This window comes from Pimephales promelas, chromosome 4 (genome assembly GCF_988280905.1).
Source record: "Pimephales promelas chromosome 4, fPimPro1.hap1.1, whole genome shotgun sequence".
NCBI classification, from domain to species: domain Eukaryota; kingdom Metazoa; phylum Chordata; class Actinopteri; order Cypriniformes; family Leuciscidae; genus Pimephales; species Pimephales promelas.
The window spans coordinates 11,103,067-11,130,217 of record NC_142772.1 but is presented as its reverse complement, the minus strand read 5'-3'; the positions used below and the strand labels follow the sequence as shown (position 1 = coordinate 11,130,217).

The 27,151-nt window shown below is 37.3% G+C and overlaps 1 protein-coding gene across 1 annotated transcript in view; it reads right to left on the bottom strand.

Moving 5' to 3' along the window:
• Nucleotides 1-26,705, bottom strand: part of pik3r1 (phosphoinositide-3-kinase, regulatory subunit 1 (alpha)) — a 52,848-nt gene extending 26,143 nt beyond the window's left edge. The window contains exons 1-2 of the mRNA XM_089129941.1: nucleotides 26,385-26,705; nucleotides 24,680-25,292 (exon numbers count right to left, since the gene is read on the bottom strand). Coding sequence (XP_088986067.1) covers nucleotides 24,680-25,010 — 331 coding nt within the window. The 5' untranslated portion in view covers nucleotides 25,011-25,292; nucleotides 26,385-26,705. The remainder of the gene's footprint in view (nucleotides 1-24,679; nucleotides 25,293-26,384) is intronic.
• Between the last annotated feature and the right edge of the window lie 446 nt (nucleotides 26,706-27,151).

Genomic DNA, 27,151 nt, shown 5'->3' with positions numbered 1-27,151 from the left:
TTTTTGTAACTCTAGTTAAAACTAACAACCCCACTTTTGTCAAAAGGTGGCGCTACTGAGCCCTCACCACGCCCGTTTCTGAAACTTTGCACGTCTACTGGCTAATAAATGTGATGTGTCTGTCGAGTTTCATGCAATTTGAAGCATGCTAAGGGTCTCAAAAGCATCCTAAAAGAATGGTAAAGTTGGATGCGTTGCCACGGCAACAGTTTCAAAGATATCAAGAATCCATTCACAGGTCTTCATCTGCCGTGTATTTACATAATACAGATGAAGTTTGAAGAAAATCGGGTTAAAATAAGAGGGTGATTTCAAAGCATTTTGAAAGTGACACACTTACTGGTCCTAATAATAAATAATCCTAAGGAAAACAATAGGGCCTTCGCCCTTTCAGGGCTTGGGCCCTAATAATCCTAAGGAAAAAATAGGGCCTACGCCCTTTCAGGGCTTGGGCCCTAATAATCCTAAGGAAAACAATAGGGCCTTCGCCCTTTCAGGGCTTGGGTCCTAATAATAAATAATCCTAAGGAAAACAATAGGGCCTTCGCCCTTTCAGGGCTTGGGCCCTAATAATCCTAAGGAAAAAATAGTGCCTTCGCCCTTTCAGGGCTTGGGCCCTAATAATCCCAAGGAAAACAATAGGGCCTTTGCCCTTTCAGGGCTTGGGCCCAAATAATAATAGAAAAGAATAACCCTAATGAAAACAATAGGGCCTTCGCCCTTTCAGGGCTTGGGCACTAAAAAAAAGAACCCTAACAGTTTCAATAGGGTCCTCGCACTGTTAGTGCTCGGGCCCTAAAAAAAAAAAATAATAATAATAATCCCAACATTTTCAATGGGGCCTCGCACAGTTAGTGCTCGGGCCCTAAAAAATAATCCCAACAGTTTCAATAGGGCCTCGCATTGTTAGTGCTCGGGCCCTAAAAAATAATCCTAACAGTTTCAATAGGGCCTCGCACAGTTAGTGCTCAGGCCCTAAATAGGCAACCAAAAGCTAATTAAAATAGCCTAGATGAGGAACATTCAGAGTTGTCCCCTATTGGTTACAAAAATATAACACTTCAAATCAAAAGAAGAAAGGTTTTAAACAACCCATACTTCAACAGTGACTTTGACACTGAAGACAAAAAGGCACTGCTGTAGTGCTTATGGATCGAAACATTTACTCTATTGGCAATTTGACATTTTACAGTAATTTAACTGAAACATTCAATGTAAAAGGAGGAGGACAGAGTCTCCCCCAGAGCAGTGTGTGAAAATGCTCGATCTCAGACATCACACACACCAAACAATTACAGCACACATGACATATCTGAGGCTACTAATCCAGTGTTACATAACGCAGTGAAGCAGATGGGTTAGGTTTTCAATATTTATGCCCTGAAAAACAGAATAATGATCTTGCATAAAGAAAAAAAGGCTTTATGTTTTTCCAGTTGCTTTAAGAGCTGTATTTATGGTTTAGTTTGCATGCATGGTTTACCTGCTCAGTGTTTGTTCACGGATGGCAAATCAATATTATATCAGTCAACACAACACACTCCTGTTGCTGCTAAAAGGGATGGGCATCTTTGGTCACAGGGCCACTGTTCTGCAGAGTTTAGCTACCTATAGCTTTCTATTTATCCTTAAGACATTGATTACAAACACACCTGAACAAGCTAATCAATGCCGTCAGGTAAGGCTGGGCGATATGACGATATATATCGTTACCGCGGTAGAAAACGTCAGTCGTTTTTATTCCGTGTATACCGCGAAATGTAAATAAGTGGGCGTGGTTAACTCCCATGCAGCGCGCGTGAGACTGATGCTGAGATTTGTCAAAGAAACCTGGAGAAAGCAGATCACGAGGATCCACAAAGGAATTACGTTTTCTAAAGGGTTGTTGTTAACGTGACATGTTCGGGGGGAAAGGCAGCCGTCAACTAGAGCAGAGCAGCAGCACCCAGGCTATAGTTTAGAGGAGTGCACGTTCGCAACGGTGAAAGTATGAAGTTACTTGATAACATTTCATAGGCTATATCAATATCATTACAAATAGAAATAACCTTAAATAATGTATAGTTATCCGCATCTTTCCTTCTGTTATGTATAGTTACTTTTTAAACATGAATATCACATTCAGCATGAATGAACATCCTGCTTGTTAAAACGAATATAATCCTGTTTCTGAGGCAAAATTACTAAATATGCAGCACAAGTTATATATTTTTTTAACTCCAAACAATTGCTCATTAAACCAGTTGATAAAATTTTCCTTTGGTTCGATCCGTGATTACAACTTGACTCTCAAATTAATCGATCACATTTTGTTGATGCAAAAGACGTACGCGTGTACGTGCACTGAGAGGGAGCGCGCGGTGTTCACCGAGCTATGGTCTAATAATGACGCACTGTTATAAGGTGTGTATAATTTAAACTACTTAGTCAACACTAACAGTAGCTGCTGTTTGGTTTTCATATTGCTGCTCTCCTTCTAGTCACTTCTTGATGAACTTGACACTTCTGAACTCCTCTTGATTAAAGCTCAGGGTGACGGGTTGCCAGATATCACGAAGAGAGCAAAACAAGCCCCTTAAAAACGCAGCATAATAACCATATGTGGTAAAAATATATTATAATTATATATATATATATATATATATATATATATATATATATATATATATATTATAATTATATTATAAACTGATTGATGACTGATTGCAATGCATGATATTGAAAAATTATTTAAAGTTGAAATGCACCTATGAGTTGTATTTAATATCAATCTGTTGTGGGAAGTTCATCTAAAAGTTGTTATCGGGAGATATTTATTTACCATATAAATAATTTACCAAATAAAATACAAATAAAAGAAGGTGACATACTATATAACTATATAAATAACTATATTGTGAAATATATCGTTACCATGAAATAAAATTAGTCATATTGTGAAACACAATTTTGGTCATATCGCCCACCCCTACCGTCAGGAATACTAGAACACTTCAGACAGGACCACAATTGCCAATAGCAGTAGTGCAGGCATTTGGAGTATGTCAGAAATAGAATGGGGCATCATTTTATTGTCGGGAACTTGTGTTGTGTTCCAGTGTAGCCATCCAGTGTAGCATCACTGATTACAATATTCGATCTGCTTTTGTCAAGCCGGATGCGTCTGTGTAGACATGGTGTTATGCTACATAACAGTTGTATAATTTGGATTAGTTCTGTAAAACATTGATGTCCAACAATTTGATGTCCTTTAAATTTGTAATGCATTAAAATCATCCACAACTAATCTACTCGCAAAGTGTTAGTAAATCATTGTACTGTAACGCCTGGTTCAGATTACACGATTTTGGCATGATTCGTTTGACGTAGGGTGTCGTGGGGATTCGTAAACGACAACGGCCATCGGGACGCAAGATTTGATCGTATCATCTCGTATAGTGCGTCATAGTGGGCAACAACCTACATCGCATCTGCGATGCTTCACGACATCACGACAAAAACACTAGCATGTTTAATTTTTTTAACGGTCATCCACGACGGCTCCGTCACATGTATGAGGTTGACCAATAGCACAAGCTTTTCCTTATACAACTTTCAAAAAAGACAAAAACGAAAGAGAAACGATGGTGCTAATGTTAAAACTAGAAGTAAAAATATATAATAAAACAATATTTTACCTCAAGTTCTCTTTGGAGGATTGACAGCCCATACTGTCCTCTTCGAGCAGGGTTCAAGTCTCACGCAATGGCCGTGAGACACGCAATTCAACCAGTTCACACACTCACACGCCACACCGTGTATTTCTCACGCTGAAAAGGCAATGCCGGGCAATCCAGGAACACACTCGCTACGAGTTTCGCCTTCTCGATGACATCACGCGCGCCGTTAAACACGGCATGTGATGACTGGTCAGGAAGTAACGTGTAGTCTGACATGTGTCTTGTCCACGACAAGATTTTAGGAGCCAAAATCACGTAATCTGACACAGTGACTATCGTAACAGACAAAAAAAAAATTTTGTAATCTGAACCAGGCATAAGGGGGGACTTTGCTTTTGAGAAAATATACACCGTGTAATGTGTCAGAGAGAGTTATAACCAGCGCAAATTTTTCTTAAAACAATCTAAAAAGAAAGATATACAAAGTATACATTTCCTTAAACATACTGTACATTTTAACCTAATAACTCTTGAAATTTTGATATAGGAGTATAAGGACATGTCAACTACCCACTAAAAACCACATATTTAACAATCCAGAGAAACAGAATTAAACAAGTTGGACTCTACTTTATGCTCTTGCTCCACCTCTTGCAATGTGTTGCTAATCCGCCCAGCAGACATGCTTGTCCTTCAGTAAGACGATTTGCCAATTCAGCCCTGTCTCTCTGAAGGCAGCCATTAATGAAGACCACATACACGCTCACACGCACATCTCATTAAACACCGGCTTTCACCACAGCACCACCTTCAGATCACGTCAACCCTACTGAAGTCCATATCTTACAGTTTGACAAAGGTTTTGTTTCAGGTTTTGCTCCACTTCAATTTTAACTTTTGACCCAGAGGCTTCAACAGATCTGATCTCTTGTGAATTATGCAATGCAGCACTTAATCCTTCAGAAAGTGTTATCTGGGCTCAGAGAAAGTCAATTTAAAACAGTGGATGTTTAATGGCTGCTCCATACCCTGGAAAACATGGTCAAACCGGATCAGCATTCTTTTCGCTATAGAGCACTTTTACGTTGCCTACTGCACCAGTAAAGGCGATTGTAGTGATTCGTCATGATGCTAAATATAGTGACCGGGAAAAGGCTGTTCAAGCTAAGCCACAGGAACGTGCACCATTACGCTTAATGACACAAACCAGTTCTGCCCTGGTTAGAACCACCACAATCTAATGAGTGCCTTTACCCTGCATAGGGGATGAAGTCTTAAACAGGGCAATAAACCTGGCTGGGCTTTGTCTATCATTTGTTGTCCACCGATGGAGTATATAATGGAGTGTGAGTGTATATTCAACGGCTTACAAAAATTGGAAAATGACAGACTAGAAAAATGATGCCTGGTCTGATGAGTGTAGACTATAAAGACTCCCCCCTCAGTATCAGCAATATGGATAGTGCTATTTGTTAGTGTCTTATTATTCTAACTGAACTAGTCAAAATAAAATAAAAAATAAAAAAGACAAGAAAGAAGACATTTAATAAGGTTAGGAAAAAATTATAAAAGGTAAAAAAGTGCCCCCGAAAATGTATTTAAATGTGGCAAATGTATATTCATATTTTTTTATGTACTTTGGCATATATATTGGCTTACTGCTTGGTTAGGGCAAACTGCACATTCTTTACAAAACCCAGCAACAATTCCCTCTCAAGCCCCTTTTCCACCAAAGCATTTTGAGAGCCGGTTCGGAGCCGGTGCCTGCGCGCAAACCAGTTCTTTGTGTTTCGACAGCCAAAGAACCGGTTCTCGGCCAGGAGAACTGGTTCCAAAGCGGCACCAACTCTTTGCTGGACTAGAACCGTTCTTTTACCACAACATGCTTACGTCGGGGGCTGGGGCGGGTTTAGATGTGTTCCAAACATCTTTTCTGACCATAATAAAGGATCGCAAAGCCAGGAGAAACATTTGCAGAAACACGATGGAGTCCGCCTTTGTAATTGTTATGCTTGAAGTTGGCGCAAGTGTTTCTATTTTTATTTTTTTATTTAAAATATTATAAGCAAAGAAGAAAACAGTCACAATATAGAATAAATTAATGGAAATAAAAAAGACACAAGACAGGGGTAGCCTACATAACTAATCAGAAAAGATTACATATCAAAGGAAAAGATTAAAAGACTTACATATTTCAATTGTTTTTAAAGCCTTCTTGGTATACGAGATAGAGATAATTCCAAAGTAATGTTGTACTTGCAAGCGTTTCTAGTTAAGACGTATGGAGACGTACACACACTGACGTAACGACGTCGTTCCCTGGGCGCTCTAGTCAGTGGAAAAACAAAGAGGTTCTCAAAAGGTTCGCAAGTTGAACCAACTCCGAACCAACTTTGAACCAGCACCAGTTCCGAACCAGTTCTTTTTTGGTGGAAAAGGGGTATCAGAGAACTGCTCCATGCAGCAGATGTTCCACGAGTGCTGAAGAGGCCCCTCAAAAAAGGAGTAAAGCACATTATCTCAAACACCAGCAATGCCTTCCCCCAACCATGTCAAACTCTTAGTTAACTGTCACAGCTCTCCCTGACAGTTTTCATGCGCACTATCTCGGATAACTTTTGTTGTTTGAAACATTTGTATGGTTGATTCATTTGTTATGTCCTGCATTTATTGCTGGTTTTAATTTTGTGTGTGCAATATGCATTATTCAAACACCATTGCATAGCTAAAAAAACCCCCAAAACAACAAAAACAATCCTGCATTCAACGGATATGAAGAGCGCTATAGCCCCTTTTCCACCAAAGCATTTTGAGAGCCGGTTCAGAGCCGGTGCCTGCGCGCGAACCAGTTCTTTGTGTTTCAACAGCCAAAGAACTGGTTTGCGGCCGGGAAAACTGGTTCCAAAGTGGCACCAACTCTTTGCTGGACTAGAACCGTTCTTTTAGCATGTCATGTTTACGTCGGGGGCTGGGGCGGGTATAGATGTGTTCTAATCTAAACATATTTTCTGACCATCGCAAAGCCAGGAGAAACTGCAGAAACACGCAAGCGTTTTTATTTTTTTATTTGAAACATAAGCAAAGAAGAAAACAGTCACGAAATAGAACAAATAAATGGAAAGAAAAAAAGACACAAGACAGGGGTACATAACTTATCAGAAAAGATTACATATCAAACAAAAAGATTAAAATACTTATATATTTCAATTGTTTTTAAAGCTTTCTTGGTACACGAGTTAGAGATAATTCCAAAGCAATGTACTTGCAAGCGTTTCTAGCGACGTGCACAGTGACGTAACGACGTCGTTCCCTGGGCGCTCTAGTCAGTGGAAAAACAAACAGGTTCTGAACGGGTTCGCAAGTTGAACCAACTCCGAACCAACTTTGAACCAGCACCAGTTCCGAACCAGTTCTTTTTTTTGGTGGAAAAGGGGTATATGTAGTGTGTACCCAGTATCAGCATTGGCTCCGATTCAAATTTTTTTTCTGAATATGGTATTAGTCAGATGGGAACGATCGAAATCCAATACTGTACAGACTCATTGTACTGTTAAGCTCTACCAAAGTCCTTTTAAGCAAGTCATGCCACTTGGCCACCATCTTGGCAACACCTCCGGGCAGCTATTTCGGAATTTTGGTCACCAGGACATAACAACTGCATGTATAGTAACAGCAGTAAAATATGATTTAAAAACAAACAAACAAACAAACAAAAAAAAAAACGCTGAAATAATTTGATGACTTTGCCCCAAAATAAGGTTTAAAACACCCTTTTCCCCACAGGTTATACTTTTACTACGCATGCGCAAGGTTCTCTCGCTCTCTGATGTGCGCACGCTACACGGTTTGAAACACAGTATGTGCGAGCATCTTGCTCGCTCTAGATTCTGGGAGATTTGAACTAATTTGCGGGCATCAGGGAGCTGCTATCAATCTGCGAGAGACTCCCGGAACCTCAGGGAGACTTAGAATGTCTGATATTTACACAACTCACGCACTGCACATCAAATCTGCCGCCTTTTCAAACAGAAACGTATTTTCGACTGTTGCAAACCTCAACTGTGCGCATGCGTCAGTGAAACCAGAGGATAGGCTTAAATGTTTCCCAGCTTGACTGTTAAAAGCAGACGATTGGCTTTCCAGCAGGAGGGGCGGGACATGTGCATACATCCGCCATCTTTGGTGTCATGGGTTTTCCCTATATAGTTGTATTAAGGATTGAGGAAGTGGCATGTCTCTATATAAATAGGCTCTGGCTCTACAAAAGGCAAAAAGGCATTATGAATCACCATGTTTTTGAAATCTGCATGTTCTACGCATAGATGTGGATGCAAACCTCACAGTTTCGTCTACTACACACATAAACTGAAGCACGTGTGACGCTCATGTTTTTTTTGTTTTTTTTAAGCATCTGTCGTCTCATTATGGTCCTCATAATGAGATGATATGCTAAAAAAAAAAAAACAAAAAAAAAAAACAGGCATGAACTCCACATGAACTTCATCTCCAGAGTTGCTCTGAGAGTTCACTTTATAAACATTTACCATTGCATTCAAGAAAATCTAATCACATAATACATTACTAAAAAGTCTTCATGACAACTCATCAAAATAAGTTTGGTTTAACTTAAAAAAATAATTTTTGAAAAAACAAATAATTTTGTCATACCACCCAGCATTACCAGTTTTATCTAAATAAATTCTCACTGCATTACATGGACCTATAGCAACAACCACAAGAGACATCTCAGATTAAAGGTCCAATATGTAAGAATTTTGTAATAAAATATCCAAAAAATCACTTGCATAGTGTGATATATTTCCTGCAGTTGTGTACTTACAATATCCCAAAAGTCTCCAAAGTTATTTTATTTCAGAGAAATTCCAATTTTAAATAAGTGGCCGTCCCGTCCCGGCGTCCCGCCGCCCGTCAATGACACAATATCCGCGCTATCCTCGGCTATCCTCGTTTCCGCTCGTATTGCCATAGCCATTACGTAACCATGGCGACAGACGCAGAAAACTGCGTCAACTAGTAAGTAACATTTAGCGGCACCCAGTTCTTGTTTCGTTCAAACATAGACCATGGCAAGCAGACTTTGGGAAAAACAAGGAGAACTAGAATGAGGATTAGGGCTGGGTAAAAATATCGATTCATCAATGCATTGCAATTTTTTGCTTCTCAATTCAATATCGATTCATCAAATCCTATGAATCGATTCAGCCATCCAGGCCAGTGGCGGCGCTGTGGGCTACACTCTAGTGAGAGCGTTCAGCGTTGTACAAGTCGCGCTTTAGCCCTTAGCAAAACAGCGCGATGACGGACAGCAGCTTCACTCCGTTCAAGCCTGATTCAAGCCTGCACCGCCAACATTAAAAGCCGACGTTTAGGCTCATTTTGGATTCCACTGTAAGCCGGGAACTATGGAAGCTTGTTTCCGCCACAAAATGGAAAATAAAAAAGGTAATTGCGACTTTTTATCTCACAATTCTGACTTTTTTTTCTCTCACAATTGGGAGTTTACCTCTCGCAATTCTGACTTTATTTCTCAGAATTGCAAGATATAAAGTCAGAATTGCGAGATATAAAGTCACAATTGCGTGATATAAAGTCGCAATTGGGTGTTATAAAGTCAGAAATGCGAGATATAAAGTCACAATTGCGTGATATAAAGTCGCAATTGGGTGTTATAAAGTCAGAATTGCGAGATATAAAGTCACAATTGCGTGATATAAAGTCGCAATTGGGTTTTATAAAGTCAGAAATGCATGATATAAAGTCAGAAATGTGTGATATAAAGTCAGAATTGCGTGATATAAAGTCAGAAATGCGTGATATAAAGTCAGAAATGCGTGATATAAAGTCAGAAATGCATGATATAAAGTCAGAAATGCATGATATAAAGTCAGAAATGCATGATATAAAGTCAGAATTGCGTGATATAAAGTCAGAAATGCATGATATAAAGTCTATGAGATATAAACTTCTGAGAGGGAAAAAGGTTAGTATTTTTCCCCCTTAGAATTGGCCTGTGTGATCAGCTATTAAGTGTTATTGTTTACAAAATTATAATTATAATATAATATTGCACTTTTTTGAGTATGCACATTTTGTGCTTCTGTTTACATTTCTTTTTTTAACTTGAATGTAGGAAGAAAGAAATATACTTTCTACTACTTAGTTACTTGCACTTTAGAGGTGTTGTTAAAGCACTGTACAGTGCTCGTCACAGTTCTGTTTGAATTCAACACATACAATATTGTACATTTTTATTCTGCTGAATAAACCATGACAGGAAACAAACATGCTGGGGTCAATTTGTTCTTTAACATTGGTAAAACTGCGCACATTACTTAAAAATATACTCAGGCACTTAATTACTTGTGTATTTACTTATTATTGAATCGATATCGAAGCTAATAAGTCAATATTGAATCGAATCGAAATCGAATCGAAGCCTCAAGAATTGAAATCGAATCGAATTGTGAAATACCTAACAATACCCAGCCCTAATGAGGATCAATATCAGCGTGATGTTTTTGAGATGCCGAGAGCTAGCGTCCGAGACTGACTCCACTCGACAGAGAGCTAGCGTCCGTGACTAATTTGGACTTGACAGAACTTCACGAATCACGACTTTACAGCTTTATTAGACAAGTGAGCAAATGTACATAAAAAAAATCAATGTTATAACGTTAGCTTGACATGATGAAATATTAGAATATGGTCAGAATGTTATTCTTATGTTGATCTAGCTGGTAGTTTCGTATAGAAAACAAACTACAGTAACACGTTAGGGTTGTGCCGATGACTATATCATCGTCCATCGTGATGGCTGACAGACAGCACGATGTTTAGATGGCATCGGCAAATTCATTATTTGAATGGGTTGTTATTTCTGCTTCCATAGACACCATTGTGTATTTTACAAACTAAAAATGTATTGTTTTGCTATAATATATTATATTTAAATTCTGAAACCTAAAATAAATATTATGTGGTTAAAAACACTGAACAGTAGGGCTGCAACGATTAGTCGACATTGTCAACAACGTCGACAATAAAAAATTGTCGACAAATATCTTTGTTGTCGAGTAGTCGTTTGATCTCACGTGACCTAATGTAAGGGCGTGCAATATCGCGATTTGGCGCTTGAGTGTAATGTAGCCCTTTATAAATGCAAGTGTGGTAAAAGAAAAAACAGCGCGAATTATGACGGAGTGCAAACGAATCCGGACTAGCAAGGTTTGGCAAAGTTTTACAAAACTTAAAACCAACAATGCTGTCATGTGCAATACATGCAAGGCAGAGCTTGCTTTTCATGGGAGCACAACATGCATGTTGGAGCACTTAAAGAGGAAACATCCAAAAGAAGAGCCGGTGAGAACTGAGTGTTCTCGAGCTGGAGCTAACTAACTGTAGTGGTACAGCACCTCTTTATTAGATCATGCAATACTATTAATAGTAATAATATCATCAATAATAATATAATTACAGTAAAGTAATGATTTATTTTGCATAGAATAAAGCTTGATTGAGCTTAGGAGTCAGGGCTGTTTTATTATTGTAACACTATTTGGTATTATAGTCTTATTACTTGCCTGTATATAATCATGGAAAGGAGATGTTAGGAATAATATCATGGCAGTTACTTTTTCTTTTTCATTCTGTAAATTAAAAGGTGAATGAGAACATCTCTGTCAGCTCAATTCTCATGTAAAAACTATTGTAATTTTATATCCATAATAATTGTTTGCAGAGTAATATTTTACTCTTTTTGTGTCCTGAAGTAATGACCCTTTTTCTGTTTCAGTTCTATGTAAAGTAGTGGGCTTATTAATGCTCTAAAAAAGCATTTGTGTGTGATTTGAGTTAAACTTAAAGAGAATGACCTGTTTAGTTGGCTATTTCAAAAGCTGAACTGATTTTCTTTTTTGTAATATTATAACTCTTAACTCAATTATTATATTATTAACTCAATGTTTTAACTAATTGAAAAAAGCTAAATAATTGTTCCAAACTTAACGATTTGCTGGCAAAATAATCAATGATTAGTCGATTAATCGTTCTAATAATTGTTAGATTAATCGATTATCAAAATAATCGTTTGTTGCAGCCCTACTGAACAGTTGTGATAGCCTATGACAAGCGCTGCGCACGTCCGTCTTTGGCTCAGCGCCAGCCATAGCGCAAGCACGCAGTTTGAATCTGGCAGTTATGTCACTGTACATTCACTCCAAAGACTCGCTCTGTGCTCAGCTGCAGCAGAGCATGCCGAATTCGAAATTGCTGATAAGATATAGAGGAAAATATGTAGTAGAAAATGAGAATATTACGAAAATAATATTCGTAATATGAATATTTTCTGAAGAGCGCGTGATCTTCAGAAATGCGCTCTCCTCTATGGAGGAAATATCACCACTCTGCTCACATTCTCTGGTGTGAGACAATGTGCATCTGCAGTTTTCTATTAGTTGATTGACAGCTTTTAGATGCATTATTGGACTCAACACTCTCTGGTTGAACGTGTCACCATGTGTGATGCCGTCTGAGCCTTATCTCTTAATTTTTAATTAGTTACGCGGTAATACCGTATACCACGGTAAAATAGGGAGGAGGTTTTACGGTATCAAAAATTTGGATACCGCCCAAGCCTAATATATATATATATATATATATATATATATTAGGGGTGTAACGATTCACTCGTTTTCTCGATGCATCGATTATAAATCCTGGCGATGCATATGCATCGATCCTGAAACATGTATTTTGAATCGTGAATCGTTTATTTACGTGAATAATCGATTTAAAAGGCTAAGAATCGAATTAATCACAATTTTATAGCGATTCAGTGGTTTAAAATATATAAACACAACCTTAAAGTGTTCCTGGTACAAGCTGCCTCACGCATTGGCCGTCATACGACATCCGCATTTGATTGGTTTCAGGCGCTCACACACCCCTGATTTCTCACGCTGAAGCCCGGTCGGTCAAATGCCTGAAAGATGAGTTTATCTTTCTACCTGTTGAGCTACTCATGTCGTGATCAGCTTGTATTACCGCAAATTAGTTAAAATCTCCCGGAATCTAAAGCGAGCGTGCATACGAGACAGTTGTGCTCCAAACCGCGTATCGCGCGTTCACACACGGCTGCACGCACTCGGCAGAGAGGGAAAGCGAGCGAGAGACCACCTTGCGTGTACGGAGAGTCCATGTAATAAATGAATAAAAGCGTTTTATTTCATAGTGCCCACGCAATGGCATGGCAGCTTTATCAATGGCTTGAGTGGTTTGCCTCAAAACTATTGCTTTCTCGACAGAGAGCTCAGCTGGAGATCGAGCTCAAACATGGACTGCTCAAAAATCTGTAGTTAACGTTATGAAAGCATGAGAGCTATGGGACCGAGCGCGAGCAAAATCCAGTGAAAAGGTGATAACGAGTGCACTGAGAGGAAGCAAAATGAAACTAATGAAAACGTCTCCATTAATTTGTGCATGTAGTCATTTAATGCAATACTTTAAAAGCCTTTTTCAAAATATTTGCTACTTGCAAATGCTAATTTGTAGGCCATTGAATTTTTTTTTATAATAATATATTCATTAAAATTAAAAACAAACATGAACTAACATTAACAATGGACAAAATCCCCACTATCTGACCCCCGAAGGCCGCTGTGTAGGCTAATTCAAATCCAGACAAAGACCCATTGGGTGAAGCATTGAAATAATACTATAATGCATATAAAAAATTAAGAATCGAATCGAAATAATCGAATCGCATCGAATTTGGATGTGAATCGCATCGAATCGAATCGTTCTGAATTTGCACAAATCGTTCATGAATCGAATCGAAAACCTATGTATCGTGAATCGAATCGATTCGCTGTCTACCCAGAGATTCACAGCCCTAATATATATATATATATATATATATATATATATCTCAGAGTTTCCGCTAGAAAAAAATGGTGCCGGTCAGAGTGACCGGCAAAGGTTTAGTTTAACGGACATTTTGATGATATGCCGGTCAAATATCGCCTCTTAATTACTCAAGTTGAGGAAAACTGGAGGCAGGCTATGCAACTTAAAAAATGACATAATCGGGCCGTATAGAATGCAACATGTTTATTAGCATAACTTTCAAATAGACGGAAAACATGAACGTCCGATTGACGTCAATCAACACCAAATTCTTTTTACTATGGTTTCACATTAGTTTAACAAACCAATCCCCCTTCCCCACATACAATATCTGAATAGTAGTTTTTACTCAAGCGAACTTAATTATATACACTCTCAGCGTCCCATTTAGCTGGTAAATAAATTGGCCACCGTGAAATGACTCCTTGTCAAATTAATTGGAACAAACGAATGACTAGGCCTATAACACTGTCTCGCGTAATTTTAGGCTACTTTTTACACTGTTTTGCAGTGCTGAAATGTGCAGCTGCCGATTTAAAATCAAAACGTCGCAGCGTCTCTCCACAACTTGCAATGCGCATAAGCCGCGTAACCTTGTTCTCTGCAAGGCGACTTCGCTGCTTCGTCTTGATCCGATTCTGCAGTGAGAACCCCCTCTCTACAGGAACACTCGAGACAGGGAGGCTATCTTGGCGAGCTTGGTCCACTCTGGATAGATTTCGTTGAAATGGCGCCGTCTGAACTTGGGATAACTTACATTCGCAGCAGAGCATGTGAGCGGAGTGGAGCGTCTCCACGTCTTTTCCCTGCCTGACTAAAGTTGCTTGCATTGTATTCAGCATCCCCAAGCGAGTCTGCAGCACAGAGAGGGTTTTCTCCGCTGCTGGCCTGCGTTCAAGAAACCACCGCATTTGTCTGAAGCCTCAGACATTGTCCAAACTCGTGTTCTTGAAGGTGAACTCAAAAGAACTGTATTCTAGATAAGGAAAGCAATTATTTCTTCTTCTTCTTCTTCTTTTTTTTTTAAGTTTGAGACAATTTAAATTGTCATCCACGTGCTCTCTGTCCAAAAGTTCAGTTAGATATAGCCTACACTCTAAAAAACGATTCGTTGGCCGAACAACCATTACTTATAAAAGTAATTGGATCAAACATAAAAAATTAAGTATTCATAACTTTTCAACGTTTACTTAACATATATAGTGTGTGTAACACAAAAATATAAGTTACTAGGTGCACTTAAATGTATGTATAAATAAAATGAAAAATACATAAGGCATGTCAACTTGCGTCAAAATTAAGTAAATCTAGCATATCATTTTAAGTATATGAGCCACGTGATATGCAATTTCCCGTGATGCCTATCCAGACAAAAATTAAGCCATTTTATTTCACAGCACATGTGAAGACGTTGAGAAGAGGTAAGCTTATTTTTTGTACTTAGGCCTACACATGATCATTTATTGCATTTTTGGTCAAGAAATTTACTTTTAACTGAATTTCAGAATTGCTACAAATTTTGCATCAACAATTAGAAACGTGTTACTTACGAATGTAAACGTTTGTAGTCTACATGTAAATGAATGAAATAAGTGTTTTGCACGCGAGTATTTGAAGAGTGTATTGTGTTTTTTCAAAATATATGACCATGATGTTGGCTTATGCATTAATGGTGTGTTCACACAGAACGTGAATTTAATTATTTGCGATAGCAGATTACATTCATAGTCAATGCAAAGACGCGAAGACGCATCATTCGCGCCGGGCGTCGCGAATTGGGTGACTCGTTTGCCGCAAACGTCTTCCTCGGTAGAAAAATTTGAACTTAAGCGGGCTGCGGAAGATTCAAGCATCTAACTAGACGCGACGCGTTCGGTTACCAATTCGGACGGCGCTTTCTCCCCCACGGATAGCCTAGATTATAGGCCTACTTTATTAGCGAGTTGTTTTTGGATAAAACAAATGTACCTTGCATATTTACAAATTCCCATATTCTCTATCTATACATGGATCGCGGGGAAGGGGGCTTTGGGCGCGGGTTAGCCTACTTTTGGTAACGTTAACATAAATATTATATTCAAAAACACATTGCCTACAGCTCCGTGTGCACAATTTATCATTAAATAATGGCAATCTTGATTCTAGCACAATATTATTCCTAAATGACAGCGACAATTCAGTAAATTAAACCTTCAAAATTATTATCAAAATAAGTAAATACCCTTTAAACAAAAGTTTAGCTTCAAATAAAGATAGATCTTTACTGTTCTCCAGTAGTTACTGTTAAAATATTTTTGAATAGATTCGTTCAAAACCTCTGGACAAAAGTCATTAATTAACTCCTATTTTGTTTAAATTAATAGATATTAATAGACTAATTTTTATATTTATATGCATTTAATAATGGACTAATTTGTTACATTTAATTGTTTTTTTATTGATTTTTGAAAAAAATAAATATATAGGCCTATACTGTATATCTTCTGCCCACCAAGCCTTCATTTCTTTGATCCAAGAAAAAACTGTAATATTCTGACTATTATTATTATTATTATTTTTTTTAATTATTATTATTTTAACAACTATTTTCTATTTTAATATATTTTAAGATGCAATTTAAAAGTTTTGGGTAAAAAATAAATAATAAAGTGAAATGCTTTATTGTGTGTGATTTGCATGTTTAATTTATTTTAAGACATGCAAGCTGAAGATCTAAAATAAGTTAAAATGGTTGGTTCAACTGATTTAATTGTCTTATTTTTATATATAAATGAGCTTAAATGTTAAGTAAACAGAACTAAGATTTGTTTTGATCTCACATGGCCTGCACTGTGTTGGATTTACTTAAAAGATATATGCACCATTTTTGCGTCATACTTTTTAAGTAATCCGTAATCATTTAATTAAGTAAATTTTTAACTTGGAATAATTTTACATAAAATAAACTTAAATATTTTAGTTCACGTGACATTCTTTACTTAAAAATATATGTAACGTGATGCATACATTTTTAAGTAAAGAATGTTGCGTGAACTCAAATAATTAAGTAGATATAACAAAGATTTTCTTGTTAATTTTAAGTAAAAATATTCCAAGTTGGGATTACTTAAAAAGTATGATGCAAAAATGGTGCATATATATTTTAAGTAAATCCAACACATCATTTTTTAGAGTGTATAGGCATCTTATGGCCTAATAGTTAATTTACCAAAATTTATTTAATATAACACATTGATGTTGCTGTAGATGATTTTTATTTATATAATTAGGCCCATTGATTCGTTTAATTTTACTTTTTTTTTTTTTTTTGAACAGATGATATAGGCCTAAGCCAATTTAAATTTTAATAGTGTGTGCTGCACAAAAATCAGTTAGGCTTATCAAAATCTGGCCTAAAAATTAATTAGCCTACTTTTAAACATTTATGTAGGCCTATACATTTTTTTTTTTTACATTTTGGTTCATATTTTTATTTTAGTTATATTATTAGGCCCATTTATTCGTTTATTTTTACTGCAGTTTGTGTGTACAATGGTTATTAATCCATTTACATTTTTATCGTGTGCGTTGGGCAAAAGTTCAGTTATCAAAATTCTAGCCTATAGTTAATTTACTTTTAAAACTTTTATGTATATTTTTGTTTATAAAATTTTTATTAATATTATTAGGCCCATTTATTCGTTTAATTTTACAGGACTTTTTGAGTATGCTACATTCCTGTTCTTGCTAGTCCTAATTTGTAATTTGAAATGAAACATTTCTGTTTTGAAAATGTTGTTGTTGGTCTTTAGTTTTTTGTAAGGTAAGGCTGAGCATTAGGTAAGGTAACGCGGAGCGTTATTAACCAATTGATCCATATATAAGGCGCTCCGGATTATAAGGCGCACTGTCGTTTTTTGAGAAAATTGAAGGCTTTTAAGTGCGCCTTATGGGGCGGAAAATACGGGTACATGCCATCTTTAAATAAATGCACAAAAATATACATTTTTATTTAGCCTATATTTTAAATTTTAATAATGTCGTGTAAGTTTAAATGTTAGAAAAATAAATAAATAAAGACATCTTGCCATAATGAAAGGGGACCGACGTTTCTGTAGAATGACCGTATAATAAATCAACAGATCCTACTTACCACTATGTCTGCGGATATCTAGGGATTCAGAAGGGCATAGAGGCAGTGAAGTAGATCCATGCAATCCTCGGGGAACTGATCTTGCAAGGCATCTATCAGATGTTGAACATAGCATTCCCTGGCTTTTTTGAAAGCTTGAATGTAGCGGTCGCTTGAATTGGTCACTTTGACATCCTTGTATGTGCCGTCTTTAATAACATTCAAACGGTAGAGCCTGTTCCTTTATAACATAGCCAAAGGTCGGTGTATTTTTGCTTTATATATTTTAGGCTTATTCTCTAATTCAGATTGTGTTAGGGGGGCTGGATTATTAGGCAATTTTAATCGGACAATTTGACCGGAGAGATTTAATTTTGTCGGACATTTCATTTTTTTCCCGGCCAATGTCCGGTAATTACCGGACAACGGAAACCCTGATATATATATATATATATATATATATATATATATATATATATATATATATATTATTATTAGCAATCGCGACCTGCTTCATACCACTGTAATGTTAAAAAAACATGAGTTTTTTCACTAATCCTCAAACATTATTAGATCCATCAGCTTGACAGGAAGTCCCATCATTCAGCTCGTAACTGCGTCACATACACGCCTTTGTTATTGTTGGAAATGGCGCCCTCTTGTGACCAATAAAGTTACATATTGTAGCTTAAACTGTATTGTAGCTTACGTATTGTAGATAAATATTAATAGCAGATAAGCATAGCTTCTCTAAATTTAATGCACAGACTGCATCACCCCTGCAAACTGCATGCTAAAATACTGCCATGTCACACGAAGTACAGGAATGTGGGCCTTGCATGGACTTGTGGATCAAAACTGGTTATGCCAAGTTCACACTACAGGATTTTAAGCCCGATTTATGCCCGATTTGCAAATCGTTGAGCTCGCCGACAGGTCAGGGTGCTATCGATTGCAAATCGCGGGGGATTCGCGGACGATGAACGCTTGCCAATCTGTTATGAAAGAGCCAACAACACAGCGAAAACGCTTGCAAACGCCTCGCAGACGCGTCGCCGAGCTCAGAAAAATAACTAGCCTGCTAGATATCCAGAGCCGTCGCGCGACTGAAACTCAGTGATGTCATGAGTACAGCCAATCATAGCAATGCATGGGTTGAGGACAACAGGTGAATCTTAGTTTCTCTTTTTTTTTTTTGCATTTTTTCCCTCAGAGCAGATCGTCGCGCAAACAGTGTGTGCAGCACTAGTTTCTGTCTGACGTCCATATTCGCGTGTTGTGTTCTTCTCTTCTTTGCTGGGTATTGGCGCAATATTTATTTATTTATTGCGTGTTTTTTCGTGACAAAACGTGGTTTGTAGACAAGATAGAAAGTTGTTGTCAACTCGTTATTTATTTGATTATTTTCAGGATTTAGACCGTAACATGGTACTGAAACAGCTCTCATTGAATCACACATGATTTTCTCTTATCATCCAATCGTGGTTGTATCTCTATGTAGTGCGCTGTCAACTCGTGTAGTGAGTTACCTCCTGTTGCGGATCAATCACGTTGTGTTGTGTGATATGAACAGCTAAACAACTTGAACACTCCCGATTTCACTGAGAGCAAGTCATGTAGTGTGAACCGCACAGTTCAGACTGACGTTTTAAAATCATTTAATGTGAACAAGGCTTTAGTCCATACAAGGTTTGATCACATCATATACTTTAATTGCCCATGGAAATTGGAAACAGAATCCTGAACTCCAGAATACCGAAACAAAGAACATTTACTAGCTTTACGGAATGATTAATATATAAAGCAGGCAAATACTGAATGAGCAGCCCCATATTTTGAACATATTCCTTGGTTATTCAATCTAAAAGATCCCTAAATCTAAGTGACGTATACTTAGAACTATTAGAAGAAAGTTTAAAATTTCAAGGATTTTAAAATGTAAACCGCTTTACTAAAGAAGGGAATGCCAACTAAAGCACCACTACTAAAAATAATCAAACCTAAAAGAAAAATATCAGAATAACTTATCACTGGTTGGTTTATGGATGACTTGACAACTTTCATGACTATTGTGGCCATAATTTTTTGGCAATGTTATTGTATTATACTATTCTGATTATTGAAAAACATTCAAAAGTTAAGAAGTAGGCAATGTTGTAAAGAATTCATGAACACAGTGTATGTTTACCAGCTCAACTCATTCTCCATGCAATAAAACAGAACCGTTTCAGATAAAGAGGAACTCTAATTTTCATAGTACAGAAAGAGTTAAAGCCATAAAAGATCTCATTCCCTATTTGGTGTCACGCACAGAAAAAGTCAACTTGGAACCGAAGTGAAGGAAAAACTACGCAATACAATTTGTGGACCCAGAATGCAGTTGAAAGCTTCACATCAGGTTCAGGTTTATTTCTTTATTGTCATTGTTATAAATAACATCAAAGAGTCCTACAGTATAAGTGCAGTAAAAAGTATAGAAAAGTGCAAAGTTTATCACGGCTATGCTGAAGTGTCTCTCCGTAATGACTGTGAATGAAACAAGAATCGTGCACAAAGCTGGGCTGGGCACATACAGATCCTCTCACTCTACTAGAGGCCCACAGAAAGGAGTGTGTAAATGTTTAAAAAAAAAAAAAAAAAAAAAAAAAAAGCCTGGGAGCCAAAACGGACAGAAATTCCACATCTGCTCTTCTCTTGAGCTGTGTGAGTGTGTGAGTGAGTGAGTGTGTGAGTGGGAGGTTAGCTGGGGGGAGGGACAGAGAGATGTCCCATGCTAAACACTCCCCTTCAATCTCCTCAATCATGTCTGACCCCAGAAGAATAATCCAAAAATTCAAAGAGGAAGATGTAGAATTAAGAGAGAACGAGAAAAATCTGAAACACAGTAAAGCAACGAGAAGTGCGACCTGGGTGCCTTAAATATACAATGCATTCACGCTCATCTCAGTAATGCCATTTAAAGGCCTGTTCACACCGGGGCGATTTCGTGCGCGATATTCGTCGACGTTTAACGCCTCGTGACTAAACAATGGGCGCCAATGTGAGTGTTCACACCGACGCGAAAAACGCCACGCGTAAAAGTGTCATTTTTAAAAAAAAGCTTTGGGTTCATTTTTTTGGTTTGTTGCGCCGCGTCAAAACCTATCCGATTAACGAGATTGGCGGGTTTGCTCACGTGTCTGGTACTTCTGAAGTTACAGTAAAACACAACTTGGGGGCGCCATACTCAAACACAAAACGGTCTTGCCGAGCACACATACGGCGAAGAAGAGATAAGATACCTATGGGCAAGATGAATGTTGAGCTGCTGGTCTCGGAGCATAAAGAGCTATATGATAATATTTATATTAGTATTTCTGTAATAATAGTATAGTATAGGGTGACCAACAGTCCTGTTTTCCCGGGACATGTGTAAAACGGTCACTTTGTGCTTTATAGAAATCTGAGTTGAGATGAGAACTGCACATAGTGTGCATAGTGTCAGTTAGATTTTGACACGTGAGAAGAGGAGATAACCGCTCTGCCGACTCTTTGTATTCTTTCTTTTATTTTATTTTTCTATTGTGACCAGATGTTTGTTTGTGGGGGTTTTTTTCTCGCTTGATCCCCATGTATTAGGATGAGTGTGTAACGTTTGACTGGTTTTATTAAATGCGGGGAAATACAACAACTCTCATCTCTCGTGCATCTGTTCATCCGACAACAACTGCTATGTTTTTATCTCTGGGCAACATCTCAACTTTGCGTTACACATGTCCTGTTTCCATGTCCTGTCCTGGCTGTTTTTAAGTGATGAAAATGTCCTGGTTTTCAAAAAAAAAAAAAAAAAACTGGTGGGAAAGATCAGTTCTACAGCAAAATATAGATGGGCAAACAAGGTGGACGAGGACGAGGAAGAAAAACAAGATAAAGAGAATGAAAATTAAAAATATAAATAGATTTTGTAAGTTCGTTTTTTTTGTAAGTTCGTGAGAGCTATTTTTTGTTACATTTGGAGGCATTTCTTTTAGTTATTTATTATTTATATATTTATTTTTCTAATACAGAAGACATTATTTCTATCATTATTTCATTCGGTTTTTTTATCTGTCATAATAAAACATTGAGACATGAATATGATCACCCTAGTATAGTATTCTATTATTATTTCTGTTTTACATTAAGCGCCATCTAATGTCAGGGAATGAATTTGCATGTTCACTCGGCTCATCGTCAACGAAAAACGCTTGGGTGTGAACACAAAAAATGCGTTGAAAACCGCTGACGAATAACGCACGCTGATATTCGTCCCGGAGTGTACGGGCCTTAACAATATGGTTGGTTGTACACAGTAATAAAAACAATGCGATTAATCGCATTAATGTCATAGTTAACTCGCGATTAATCTCACATATTTATCTATTCTTAATGTCCCTTGATTTCATTCTGTCCCATTACTTTCTCATTTTAATGCTCTAATCAACATAGAAAAGTGGATTAGCTTACTTTGTGCAAATGTTGTTTTATTGAAAACAATAATGGCACAAAATGAAGTGTTCAATTTCACACTAACATTCACACTTGACACATGTGACACTGCCCATCAATAAAAGGATGAAAAAATATTTGTCACACAAACAGCCCCTTCTAAGGGCTCAAACAGGGCAATACAAAATAAAATTACAAAGTGCACATGTAAGGTAAACTAGGCCTCAGCCTACAGTGCAGATAAACCATGGCTTATTACTTTCTTTTTCTCAAGTTTGAACATAGCAGTTCTTTACTAAAAGCTCATCAACCCAGCCTCTTATTACAGAGAGTATGAACAGTAGTGGTGCGTTCACACCAAACGCGTCTGGAGCAAGTGATTTCAATTTAAAGATGCGTTTACTTTGCTGAGTGAATGAGGTGTTTAGCACGGCGCGGTAGACGCGAATTCATCGCAAGAATGACTAATGATTTTACTTGGTGCATTAACCTGTTTGACACAAATTCAATGGATACATTTGGTAACTTTTTAAATGTAAACTTTCCATTTAGAATCTTGCTGTTGGAAAAAAAAACTGCTGTTTTTTCATCAAAAGGTTCTAAGAACGGTAAGGAATGGTTAAAGTTATATTTCCAGTTGAGCTTCGTTTAGCACAGCACAATTATAAATCGTTCTCTGCCTGGAATTATCCTGTGCTAGCCTAGTAGACCAATAAAGTGAACACTAAGAGGAAGCGCCAATTGCTAAATTGGTGAAAATCTGTGAGATTCGTCTTTAAGACATTCCAGATGTTTCTTATGCCATGAGTCTCTGCTTCAGGCCCCACACGGAAATGGCGCACAGTAAATGTCACACTGGAAAGCATTTTATTTTTGCCTATTAATTTATTTTTTCAATTTAATGTTTCAAATAATTTTCGAAATGAGCTCAGCTAGCTCTGGAGATTCATCAGGAATAACATAATACCACACACACAATGCCACATAATACCTCAAGCATCACTATCGAGTTTTCTGGCATTTCACTTCTCTCTGCACTGATTTTTTACGCAACAGTTCCCCAAATAGGCTAAGAGGATTTCAAGAGAAAAAAAAAACAAAAAAAACATACGGTAGTCATTTCAAATGAGGAAGAGAAACCAGAGATTTTCTAGCAAGGCTGAAAAAATCTTCCTACAGTGTAATTAGCATCAGATGTCAATTATGTCCTATGTAGATAAGAAAAATAAATCACAGCCAAGTCAAATATGTTGAGTTTGAGAACAGGAACTTTTAGTTTTAGTGGTGGATTGGGTTTGAGTCCTGGTTCTAGCATGTGAGCAGCATAATGCCAAGAGCTCTGGCAGTTTTCCAGATCTGCTTCTGGTTTACATTCCTTTAAAACTAGAATCTCCAAGTCTCAACCCCTGTCCAATGTAAGAGCTTCCTCTCCCTTCCCTTAACATGCACACAAATCAGAATAGTCGTTCAAAAAAAAAAAAGGCCATAGTATCAATTTAGCCACAGTTATGCAGCTTAAGCAATCTTGATTCTTGACAAAAAAAAAAAAAAACCCTCTCACTGTGCCCTATCTCTCTTACCCATGTTTCATAACCTGACAACATGAACACGTTTAGTTGTCACCATGACAACCGAGTTTGTCTTTCTGGTACTTATTAAGAACCTAAAGGCAAACACGCATCAAAAGCTATAGTGTGAAAGTGCCCTAAGAATCTGTATTGTATAATTCTCAATATAGGTCAAGCTTTTAAGACACTAGAAAATAAATGGCAACAAATTACACAAAAAGACAGCATAGAGCAAACCTACAAATTACGCAAACTGGGCGATTTTAAAGGAGCCATAGGGTGCTCTAAGCCCTCGTACTGTGGCTGTGTGAAAGATGCAGCAATGCAAGACAATTACAAACTCTTGTGTGCCTCCATCCAAATCTGGGCTTCCTGACATGTTTGCAATCACAAAGCATAACCCAGTGCAAACCTTAAACACCTTTAAATATTCAGGCGACATTTGTGTGCTGCAGTGCAGCTATAAATCCAATCTCTTGATGAAATGGTGGTGTAAAATCTGGTCGCTAGTAACAAAAATGGAATAAGTGGTGAGTGGGTATTTTAAGAGAGGCACGTGGGTTTGGCATCAGCATGAATGGATCTAGTTAAGTGGAAAAAGGGTTCGTTAAAAGTATGCACCAACCAAGCTAAAATGTTTGACTTTTTTTTTTTTTAAATACTGCATGAAGATCTGCTTTGTGACCACTGGTTAAGGTCAACTCTGGTGACCAAATATTAATCAAAGGGTTAACTATATAAAACTTCTGTGGAATTGAGAAACTATCTAATTAGCAGCTCAAACTGTTATAAAATTCTAATTTAAGATACTTTGATAAATACTTTGAAATCTACAGCTAATTTGTATCATATGCAAGACATGTTTTTGTCCAGTTAGCAATACTTTCAGATCCCTGGATGTGGCAAAAAGGCTGAAAATATAATTCAGGGGATTTTTTTAGCTTACTCACTTTGCTCAGAGTCTGAGTCTGGCCTTGCAGTCCCCGGAGCCACAGGTAGAGGCCTTGGGGGCCTTGGTTTGGGAGTTGGTGGAGAAATCTTTTTCTTGCCGATGAACTCAACGTAAGTACCAGGAAAGTCCCCCTTTTCTTGAGTGGTTTCATTAAAGCCAGGCAGCCATCCGATTTCTTCTGGTCTCTCCTCTATGCCCTCTACGTAGCCAACTGCAAGTAGTGCACCCTTGTTGACTGTAAGAATGTCCCCTACATGCAGGTTAATATCCTCCTCCCTTTCTTTCTTGTAATCATATAGCGCTCTGTACTGATATCCTTCTGCACTCATTTTGATGGTAAAGTTCTGGTGTCACAAAAATGATAATGATGGTTCACAAAAGTTCTTTAAACCTATATTTTTATATATAGGCGCAAGAGTCGAAGAAAACAAGGTTTCATCCAAAGACTTTACGCCTTTATTATCATTATCATCCACTCGATAGTCTGTCTGGATAAGTGGATTATGTGAAACTAATAGTCCAATGATTGGGTGCACCTTCAAGGTGCTTCTTACAGACTCTTCCCATCTGTGTGAGGCCTGTTCCTCTGGATCATACACAGTAACTCAAACCTGCAACACAGAAGAGAAGCCATTTTACACAAGCCACACAAAATCCATTTCAAACAGTAACTCAACTTCTATGGTGATAAAAATAAGTAAATCTACTCTTGTTACACATCATTTGATAGAATACTATACCATAAGGCAAAAAAAATATATATATATACACACACGTTTTATTTTTTTTTTGTAGTAGCTTTATAGCATAAACAACAATAGATTATAATGATTATAAATGTTCTGCAAGTAAATACTTTTATCCAAGTAGAACTAAACGAGCAAAATATTGAGATTATTTATTGCGTGATTCTTTGTTCTTCTGTCTTCTAACGATACATTGTTATTTAAAAATGTTAAGCACTGTACTTAACCAAGAAAGCATAAAACGTAAATAAACACTTTTTTGAAAAAGTGCAAATAAAAGAACAAACGGCCTAAAAGAAACGCCAAAGAGTTAAAATGCTGACAGAGAAAAACTCTGCTTTGAGTTTCATGTGACAGATTAACGTCACAATTTATTTAATCGGCGCAACATTAAGAACGAACAAACATAACCAAACATAAAATGAATTTATTCAAAAAGCAATTGAAGTGTAAGTTTATATAATTGAAATTCAATAGCAATACTAAAACGACAATTAAATTAGAAAAAAAAAATCACACACAGCAAATTAACTTAAATGCATTAGGCGTTGATAGAAGACGCATGTAAATAGATTTATATTCATTTTGAATGTTCGGGGTTAGCTTATTGGCTAAATGTTAGCCTTAAATAATATAACGGATTATTAGTGAACCATATACATGTATAACTTTTACTTTTATAACTTTTTAATGCACAAAAACATTAGAAAGAGTAAAGTTACAACTTAATTTAGGATGCTAAAAGCACAATGGTGGTAGTAAATAAACCGCCAGTGTCAAGTAGTTGAAGTAACGTAAGTGGAGAGTCAGTAGCTGCTAATAGAATTCTGTTTGGACACGCTGTACTGGAACAATCGACACAGCTAAAGCGATCCTGCCAAACCTCACATAATCTCAACAATACAACACACACCCATCCTAAACACATTGCATACTTCATAAAACAAGCATACATACCGAGCACTGGTTAAAACAGAGATAAACTGAAGAATATCTGCGAACTTTAGTAAGTTGTAAGGAACACGTTCATGAAAACCAGGGCCGAGAAAATCTCCTTCGCTTCCCGTAACTCCAGTTTAAGCAGCTCTCCAACAAATCCACCCACCACAAACGCTAAAAATAATCCACATACGACGCTTCTTGAGGGAAGTAACATACAGCAGTGGTACATTTCAACCCGCTAAATTCTTTTTTTTTATTATTTATTCTTTATCTCGATGCTTGAGCTCGTTTCCCGATAGTAAAGCCGACTCCGCCCGAGTCACCACACACTGAATCCCCTTCAATGGCAGAAACACCGAAGGCAAACCACGCCTTCTGTTCTGCGTCAGCGTCAGCGTCAGCACCAGCCCCCCTTCACGCCCCGCCCTCCTCGATGCATGTGCAGACCACCAGTTTCAGAACCTCAGCGCCAGAACCGGAAGTGAGGGGGGGGGGGGGGGATTATTATTATTGCATTATAGTTATTTTAGCAAGAATGTAAGGACAAAATGGCCCTGAGAGTGAGTTCCTCATTTGATACATTGTAAGTTAAATGTATACAAGATTGTTGTAATAAAACAGACCTAGGGTTGAATTGGTCATTTTGTGTACATTTTTATTGTTTCGCTTAAAACAATGCCGATTTTTTCTCTCTCTTTTTTAGATTTTGACATTATTATTTTACACGAAAAAAATGCATGCTGCACATGTTCTTGTGAAATAAAGTATATTTTATAATAAAA